We start from the raw sequence: 10,121 nt of genomic DNA on the forward strand, positions 1-10,121 counted from the left end.
AGCGAGGCCCCAGTGTACTTATATTAGGTTGCCGATAACGCGTATTTCAGTCCGAAACCTTGCGATGGTTAAACACAGCACCACTGTTAATTTTTATTTCAGGTAGTATAGTATATAGTATGGTTTTACTATTACTAAGTAGAATACAACAAAAAATTCTAAACCTATACTTATTTATTTTTAGCTTGGAGATGATAAATTATTAGTGTATAAATGAATTTGAACTTCAAATAGATTTAGAGAAGAAGCATATGAAAGATTTCCTATTTCCATTTCACACCGCAGTGTTCGAAATGTGCTTATTTTAAATTGGAAACATATTTTTGATCTATATTTTCAAGTAAAAATGAACATTGCTGCTGCCCGATTCACGCTCCGTCCACACTAGGCCGCACGTTAACCGTTACGCCTCCAATTTAAATATAAAATATAAATTTTAGGGGAAATTAATAGTTAATATTAGTGATCATAAATCTTCATTAAATGTAATCAAAATAAAATTTATAAAGTGTAATAAAATTTATATAATAAAATAATTTAGGTAAAAAGTTTCTGCGTTTCTGTTTCTAGGTACAGAATGAAGATATATACTATTCAGAAAGTCATTTGAAATCTTAATTAATCACAATTATTAAAAAATATTTAATTTTTTTGTTTTTCACCAGGCGTTTTTCTAACATTACTGAGAATGTATGTATGTATAAAGTATCTAATATCATTATTAATTGGGGCTCGTAGGTAAGCGGATAGAGCGACGGGGTCCCGAGATACATCGAGCAGCCTGATTTCAAACATTAGTGACATCGATTCACGCTTGGAATTATAGCTATCATTTGACATTGCTAAGTCAATAAATATTCGCTTTATTACAGAAATTGTAATAATAATTTAACACACAAAGATGGGACAACTGTTTGGGTTACTATCTGTAAAACCGACGTAGTATTAAGTAAAATCAGCACAACAGCTTATAGGACTCTTAAGTTCTGATTGCTACTCAAATAATAACAAAAATAAAAAAATATTATTAATATTAGTATTTATTAAAATCAAATAGAATAGCCCTAATATAAGCATTATTTTTCTATCGTGTAGTCTTTTAGCTTTATCCTTCTAGAAAGATTAGTCTAAAAATTAGCAAGAGATAATAGAAAATGCATGCAAGTTATTAATTGACATTCATAACCAAATATAAGTCACGAATTACTTCATATTTTTACGCTTCTAGTAGTAATCATACAATGTGTGTAAAAAGTCCTTAAGAAAATGCTAATCAAAGAAATAAATAATTATTATAATAAACAATGAAAATATGCAATTTTGTCTTAATGCAGTTTACTCGAACTTTTTAGCTCTAGAAACAAATATTAAATTAATACAAATATTAGAAATAGAAATAATAAACGATTGTAATTTGAAATCGAGGAATAATTTGAAATTTTCAAATTTCTGTCAATTGTTAATATGAAACTATAAATGTTTTATCAAACTAGAGTCAAACGAATAATCAATTTCATAAGAAAATTATAATCTATATTATAAGTTATTATCTAAGCAAGCACGTTTACTTTAACTACATTCATTCACTATTAGAATTTAAAATATTTTTTGATAATTTTTGTATAATATGTGTTGAATTGTTTAATCTATATATATATATATATATATATATATATATATAAATAGAATCACTGCGATATGCATTTTGATATATGAATATTAGGATCTTAACATTTTTTAAACAAATATTATAAGCACGTTAGTATATGAATCAAATACTATCCTTTAATTATAATACTATTTTATATAAAATATTTATCCCTCTGTGGAACAATAGTAATTTAATGTATATTCAAAAATATATTATTGATAAGTGTATATTATACATAGAGTATTTTTAATAATAATTTATTATATCAATTTTATAAAACGGTGGCAAATACCTGAATTAAAAGCGAACTAAGGGACGGATTTTGCCGTAAAATAGACCAATGTTATGGCAAGACTATGTTATGTAGCAGTTTTCATATAAAGTGGTTCTAAAAACGCTCAAAATCTTATGTGGTTGCTGTGCAGACAGGCGTTTTAGATAGAAAATCTAACATACAAAATGCAAAAATGTCTAAAAAAACTATGTTACCATAACTGGATCTGTTAGATATGCTTGATAACATATGAGTGAAGTTGCATTTTATGTGCAAAACACCTGATCACATGGCATTTTAACAACATTTTGTATGAAAATTGGAACGTAACATAGCCTTGCCATAACATTGGTCTAGTTTACGGCAAAGTCCAGCATTAAAAATGCTTTTTTTCACAACTATTATTTTTAACGGCAAATAACCAATTTTGAAAAACGATTATAAAATGAGCAAATACAAAGAAATTTTCAAGTAAGATCTATCTTTACACTTGAATGTATCGCAAAGATACGCCCACAAACGTATTGTTAGTAAATGCAACGCAGGCGCAGTCGCAAATTGAAACTTTATTTAAGAAATTGTAGCGCCATCATACAATCAATTATCAAACTTGACATGTTTGAACCTTTGAATAAATAGCTCCTGACTGAATTAGAAACTCATTTGATTACAGTTAGATTAAATTAGACTGTTAATATTATTTCTTGAACACCTTTCACAAATAAATTCAAGAGCATACCTAAAAATTTGCTTATCTATAAATCTCAGGCAAAAAAAAAATAATAGGATATTAATTAGAGTGATTCGTTTGCAAACTTAGATACAATATAAAATATTTTGTTTATTTAGGGGAAAGGTAAAAATTATCATATCAAAACATATCAAATTCATTTATTAAAAATTATGACTTTGTAGATTAAGATAATTTGCTGAAAAATAAGATACTTTGCTGAAAAAACCATACATCTAAAATGAATTCTGATGTCCCGTGCATTGACCCAAAGATAGGGATTGAATTTTGAAAAATTCCGTTTTAATCCATTTAGAGTGCTCCAATCGCGTTCAAATGTATAACAAACCCCAACTAACTTTGGTAGACCGATCCACCCATGCCGATGGTTAACCCCCTGAAACCCCCTTAAAAGTCTCCCATACAAATATTGCAAAAAATCATCGTTTTTGGTATTACACTGCAAAAAATGTTTTTTTTAACATTTTTTTCAGATATTTATTCATGCATACACAAAAAACTTTTTAACAAAAAAAAATTGTTAAAATTCTTTTTTGTTTCAATTTTTCCATTTGTCTCTGCGCTTCTCTACCAGCTAGGGGCTGTTACGGCGACGATATTAGAGAGCCGTGCAAAATTTTCCAGACTTGAAACTAAAAAAGACTTCAAACAATAGTTTATGAGTTTTACACAGTTTTATTTACATATCCTATAATTAAATAAATTTTATAATAAAAATAAATCGCAGATTTTTGTCATGTTGAAGTACCCAAAACGATTCAACTTTTGTATGGGGAGGTCCCAGGGGGTAAACCATGGGCATGGATAGATCGGCCTTCCAAAGTGACTGGGGGTCGGTCATACATTTGAACATTATTGAGGCGCTCTAAATGAGCAAAACAGGATTTTTTAAAATTTGACCCAATCTTTGGGTGAATGCACGGGACATCAGAATTCATTTTAGAGATATGGTTTCTTCGGCAAAGTATCTTATTTTGATCCCTAGTATACGACAATCGTATGTGCCTATGTGACTTTTTTTTACCCATACAAATCGACCCGCCCTAATATATATATATATATATATATATATATATAATAATACTAAAAAAAACTTCCAAATTCATTTAAAAAAAAAAGTATAAATAGACACATGCAACTATTCAAGCATGATTGAATGGAATTACATATTCTTGAAATCCAATCCACGTTTATATATTTTGTGCTTTTTGTTATAAATTACTATAACATATTTTCTTTGTTAATGTGCGCTAACAATTTATTCTTTTAGAAATGAATATTAAGTCATTTTTTAAAACTCTAATATATGCAGCGAAAAACTAATCAATTTTCATACATGATGTTTATTACTATAAGCACATGTACAAATATTTTTCTTCAAAAATTAATATATCATCTTTTCGATAAAAAGGATAACTGCCAAACGATCGAATTATTTTCGGAAGTGCATACGAATCAAACTTTATAAATTAAGCATGTAAGAAGGTTGGTGCTTTGTTAGTTGACGCCATCCAGGCACAAAAACCCGAACAAAACCTTTGCATTACTCGAACGATCAATTGTATTGCAGAAATTGTAATAACCAAATTCATCACATAGAGATAACTAATAACTATTAAAGTTGTCATCTAAAAACGACGTAGCTAAGTCCAATCACAACAGCTTATATGGCCATAGAATTTCTGATCGCTGTTCAAATAATACATAAAAAAATATCTGTTTGTGCATATTATTCGACCTTACCTATTAATAGGTCTTCTCTGTTGCTCAGTGGTAAGAGCTTCGGCTTTTCAACCAGAATGTTCAAGTTCGATGTCCACCTCGGACAGTCTGATATCGCTTTATACTTGAGAATATATATGGAAATATGTTTCCAAGTGATAATAGCCCTTCTGCGGCATCACTGCATCAAATTAAAATATATTATCAGTATTCAAAAAATTCTAATCATAAAAATTTATCAAATATATATAGGCCAACCGTTGTGTTGACTTCTGAAATGCTATATTTTTAAGAAAGGATATTTATTACAACAGCTGATTGAATTATTACGTTATGACTGCTATTCAAAAAAAGCATAAAATTGTAACAAATTACAAACAATAGCAATCACATTGCGTGGAACAGGTACAGTATCCAATATATTTAATTAATTGGTAACAAAGTGGTTCGGAAATGTATATTAATTTATGACAGAGAAAGGAAATAGGAAAAATTGAAATCAATACTTAAAATAAATTACGTAATTCCTAAATTATCAAATTTATATATCCTAATGGAATAATGCTGATGGCAAAACATTTTTATTCAATATTTCTTATTGGGCTTTGAAATAAAATAAAATATCAAACAACTTTCTAAACCACAATGTTTCATAAAGGCAAGCTGCTTATTGCATAACTTACAATGCAGCAATCATTCAAATATTTAACAATATATAGAATGTGATGATTTGCACAATTAGTTCAATAATTATAAAATATTTTTTTAGAGGAATTAGTATTACCATGATATTGAAATTTCAAACACTTGTTTCAAATCTTTATTATTTTACAATGCATTTATTCTTTATAAAAAGTTATAAATGGAACATTGAAATAATATTTAAACTATTCAGGCAGTGGTGTGTTCGTTTTAGAAACGTGAATTTTCAAGTAGTGTTTAATAAGTCTTATTGCAATTAAATAATATACTAAATATAACCTAGATACGAGGAATATTTTTACCACCACCTTTTATAATATTGCCACACCCCTTAAAGATTTATAAATTAAAATCTATGTAATACAATATAATGTTTTAAAATAGAGTTTAGATTAATATTATTTAAAATAAAAGCTAAACTGCATCAAATTTTCATAATAAGTAAGTCTAAAATACAAACTGAAAATTAAAAATATATTTTACAATAAAATGATAAAGCACCAAATAGTGGATTATTAAGTATTAAAACATTTCAACTATCATCAATATATACAAAACAGTGATTAATATATACAAACACTTTAGAAACCCATCAATTGTAAAGTATGATGCAATCTGCTCAAGAAAATATTAATATATTATTTATATTTAAATTATACTACATGATATAGTTTTCTCAATTAAAATTTGCGATATAATTAAAATTTGTTATTACAAATATATCATTTTTGTACATTTCTTTCGATGTCCATACACATCATTTATCACAATAATAAACTACAATATAAAAATTTTTGTAAGTACGAGTTTCGTAATTATTTACAAATTTACAATAAAAATATTGTGACGATTAAAAACAGTCATGTAAAAAAATGTGTAGATAAAATGCATAAATATGATAAAAATTGTAAAATAGTTTAAATAAATAGAATATAAAAATATAGAATATAAAATTTGTTTTTAAAATGTTCAGTCAATCAATCAATGATTACCATTGGTTAAAATTATTTCTTCTGATGCAGCAACAATTTGATTGCTGACTATTTTATTTCTTACGAGATTTTCCAAGTCCTCACCGGCATAAGTGACTAAAGGAGATATTTCACAATAATCGAGTACTTCTCCACCAGCTTGTTCAATGTAGTTTTTATGCAGTCTCAAAAGATCTGCTTTTGCTGTCGAAGGACAGTCTTTTCCAGCACTATCTGAATTCTTCAAAGCACTAAATTCAACATCCCGTTTAACTCCAAATGCTAAGAAATTTTCTGCAAACTCAAAAACATCGAACACAAACTTTTCAATTTTGATACCATTTGGCTTATCTGGTGTTATTCTATGACCTGAATTATCAACGTAAGGAATCTTTTTCTTGGCAACATGCAACTTTAGTTTTGCCTCATGAATGTTTGCCACCTTTCGTAGAAAGGGTGCAGAAAATAAATGATTGCAAATATTTCCAGCACTAAATGTAAGGCGACCGTCTTTATTTCTCAAATGCGCGGTTTCAGAACTTATTTCACTGTATTCAACGACTTGATACTTACCATCCACTTTGCAGACGACACCAATGGCTTCGGTTGGAGAAGTTTTTTCAACAACTTTATTTGCGCAATCCGCATTATTTAAAGAACAATAACCAACAAATACAGGGTCTGCAACTTTAATCAATATATTATCCACACTGTGTGTGTGCAAAAAATGTACATTTCTTCGTTCTATATCATCTAAAATTCCTCTGTCTCGAAGAGCACGGTACAAACCTCCGTTGCCATCTGGGGCCATGGCGAGTCTGTGTTTCTGGTCCAAGATTATTTTACCTTCGAAGTCAAAACAGGGCATACTTCCTTGTTCAAACATTATTACATTTGACCTTTCTAGGCCAAAGTAATCATTGCTTTCGAAGTAATCCATCGTGGGGTGCATAGTGTGTTCACTCGTCATTATATACCATGTAATATTCCCTTCGATACCTGTTTGTTTATAAGCGAGTTGCTGCAGCCGTCGTATTCTCTCAGCTTGAATTTGAAACAGAGATTTTTGACTGGGTAGACCAACCTTGTACATACCTTTGGGAGAGGAAAATCCAAGCCTTGTGCCTTGTCCGCCCGCCATCAACAGCACTCCGACCCTGTTCTGCGATATTTGTTTCAAACCTTCTTCATAATATGTTTGAATTTGCGCGGGATCTGTCGTGTCAACGGATTCATATTGGTCACTAGGAATCGGTTTAAGTAGATCATCTAACTTTCCATTAATATCGCCCAAATCCGATGACGCTCTCTCAAAATACAAATTAACTTCTTCCAAATTCAATTCATCGATGTCTTGGATAAGTTCATCGCGTTCAACATCGTTTAATTCGTCCCAAAACTGCAGTAAATGTTGTTGCTTGTGTGTTTCTAACCTATTTCTTATCTCCTCTAGTCGTGACATTTTGTATGTTATTTATAAAATTTGTTTTTTTGTTTCATTTAATACATGCCGTATTTTGTTCGATTATAAAATTGACTATCTCCCGAAAACACACATCACGGTGCCGAGCGAAAGTCACGACTAATTGCATTTTGTATTTCGCTTGACGTTTCACTTTGACAGAAACTGAAATGTGTTGTGCTATTACCATCGCCACTCTACTCAACCCACAACGACGCAGACTATCGAAAACCTAGACAGCTCGCGGGCTCACGCTTTTTGAAAACTAAACAAATGAGAATTTTGATTTTTTTTTATTTTTAATTACCGTTTATGAAAAATTTGAAATTCTTTTATAATTAAATAAGAATATATATATTTATATTTAATATAAATTAATTTTTTTTTTTTGAAAACTTTGATTTTTTTTTTAAACAATCGTGGTCCGTAGCTGTTTTAGAGAAAAAATATCAAAGCGCCGCGTCGCAGTCCAACGGATAATTATTGGTACGGAACCCATAGAAATGTAAACAAAATTAGTTATTATTAAAATTTCTATAAAATATCCGATAAATTGATGCTCATATATCCAGTAATCATTTTGTCGGCCAAATGGGATTTTTTTTTTTACTTTTGTTTTATTCGTTCTCCAAAACCGCTAGACCCGCCTTCAAGAATGATTGAAATCGACCGCTCCGTTCTCTCAAGAACTGAATTACCATTTTTGGCACTTCAAAACGGCTGGACCTGCCTTGTCCACTTTTCATTTTATTTTTTTTTTTTTGCAATTATCATAACTTACGCTACGTTAAGTTAAAAATACATTGAATTAAAAACATGTTCGTAAATAAGCATAATCTTGGTTTTCTCTTCTCAATGTTAAAAAATTATATACAATGTACTAAATATTTTTATAATTTATTTATTTTGGTATCTGTTAAAGAAAACAATGAGCAGAAATGGTTATAACAAGAAAAGTATAACATTTTGATTAGATATCAATAGACACACCGAATATACTAAATAAAAATAATTATGTAATTTTAATTTGTACATTTTTCAAAACTAACCCAAACGATAATAGCACAATAATTCGACTCTTAAATCATTACTTATTTTAAAGTCATAGATTCACAATTCTTAAGTCAGAAATTTCTAATATTAAAATCTACAAAATAATATTAAATATTTTCATGTATAAATAAAATTCCATTGAAAGTATTTAAAATAATGATAAATCTAAATTGAATTTCAATAATCTATAAATTCGTAGTCTGTGACGGTTTATCAAGTGGGACCATGTAATATAGTATATACAAGTAGAAGAGTATTTCGCAAGGCAGCGTGGCCGAGCGGTCTAAGGCGCTGGTTTTAGGCACCAGTCCGAAAGGGCGTGGGTTCGAATCCCACCGCTGTCAGATTTTTTTGCTCAGCATTTTCGAAATTATGCAAACTTATATCTTTATGACTACAGTATCAAATTCGTATTGCGTTAAAACTGCACGTTATTGCAATTTTATCGATTTTAATTCAACCTAAACATAATTTTCAGCTATAAAGTTATTTATCTAACAAAACGCTTACACCAAAAATTATATTTTATCAGCTATTTTAATTCAAGGTTGAGAGATAAGAAACCGTTTGTATACAATTCTTTTTTATAGTTTATAATAATAGTTATATTATAAACGTTAAATTGAATATAATTCCGTAGAATAATGTAAATGTATTTGTATATTATATTTGCATACAGAAATAAAATTTTATTTCTATATTAGATAATTTTTATAAACTTTCCATGTGGTAAATTAAAGTAATTGTTAAAAGTAGAAAATGAAAATTCTTGCATTATTTACCTTTCAAAGTCTTCTGAACATTTTGGCATACCTTGTTACAAAAAATGGATGTATGTGTGTGCCGATACAATTTTTTGTCAACAATTTTGAGAACATGGATTTAAATGATTTAAAAAAATTCGATTCCTATTGACCGAAAGAAGTGCTGATTTTGGCCAAAGATAGTGCAGCCGTTTCTAATTATAAGAACCGGAGCAAAAAGTGCCAAAAATGGTAATTCAGTTTGTGAGAGAACGGAGCGTCCGATTTGAATGATCCAAAAACCATTTTATTTGTTTTGACGAAATGAACAACTTTTGTTATTTGACATCAGAACAACTGGTAAAATTTTTGCGAGGGCAGGTCTAGCGGTTTCAGAAATACAAGAAAAAAAAGAATTATAAGAATACAAAAAAAAATTACATATGGGCGGTTAAAATGATTATTAGACATATGCACACCAAATTATCAGATATTTTATAAAAATTTTAGATGTAAGTACAAATTTTGTTTGCATTTCTATTGGTTCTGTACCAAATTTTATAAGGTTCAACCGTTAGACGTTACGCGCTTCGATATTTCGTCTCTAAAACGGCTATCCAGCGCGATTGCTTTGAAAAAAAAATCGAAAATATAAAAATATAAAAGAATTCTAGTTTTTCAAAAATTAAATAATTCTCATTCTAAGTATTCAAAAAACTATAAAGCTTTTAAAAATGTTAAATTATGGTACGGAAAGTTTCAGTAATTTGCCTTAAGGCACGATGCCATGCA

At 29.1% G+C, this 10,121-nt stretch overlaps 2 protein-coding genes and 1 non-coding gene across 3 annotated transcripts in view; 1 reads left to right on the forward strand and 2 right to left on the reverse strand.

Annotated features, from left to right (window-relative positions):
* LOC113378526 (nuclear RNA export factor 1-like) overlaps positions 1–4,569 on the reverse strand; it is a 51,273-nt gene extending 46,704 nt beyond the window's left edge. Inside the window, exon 1 of the mRNA XM_026619067.1 lies at positions 4,420–4,569. The gene's annotated coding sequence lies outside the window, so the exon portion shown is untranslated. The remainder of the gene's footprint in view (positions 1–4,419) is intronic.
* A 1,504-nt stretch (positions 4,570–6,073) lies between these two features.
* On the reverse strand, positions 6,074–7,741 carry LOC113376580 (UDP-N-acetylhexosamine pyrophosphorylase-like protein 1). The gene has a single exon (XM_026616547.1). It carries the CDS (start codon positions 7,531–7,533, stop codon positions 6,082–6,084), a length of 1,452 nt encoding a protein of 483 aa, XP_026472332.1. The 5' UTR covers positions 7,534–7,741; the 3' UTR covers positions 6,074–6,081.
* A 1,109-nt stretch (positions 7,742–8,850) lies between these two features.
* Trnal-uag lies at positions 8,851–8,930 on the forward strand. The gene has a single exon. It is a non-coding gene; the product is annotated as a tRNA-Leu (tRNA).
* The last annotated feature ends 1,191 nt before the right edge of the window (positions 8,931–10,121 follow it).

This window comes from Ctenocephalides felis, unplaced genomic scaffold, assembly GCF_003426905.1.
Source record: "Ctenocephalides felis isolate EL2017-DRISC unplaced genomic scaffold, ASM342690v1 CF-g0.4_SCAFFOLD_01886, whole genome shotgun sequence".
NCBI classification, from domain to species: domain Eukaryota; kingdom Metazoa; phylum Arthropoda; class Insecta; order Siphonaptera; family Pulicidae; genus Ctenocephalides; species Ctenocephalides felis.

Coding starts and splice junctions, on each gene's coding strand:
- LOC113376580 (XM_026616547.1), bottom strand. CDS start 7,533: ATGTCACGACTAGAGGAGATAAGAAATAGGTTAGAAACACACAAGCAA.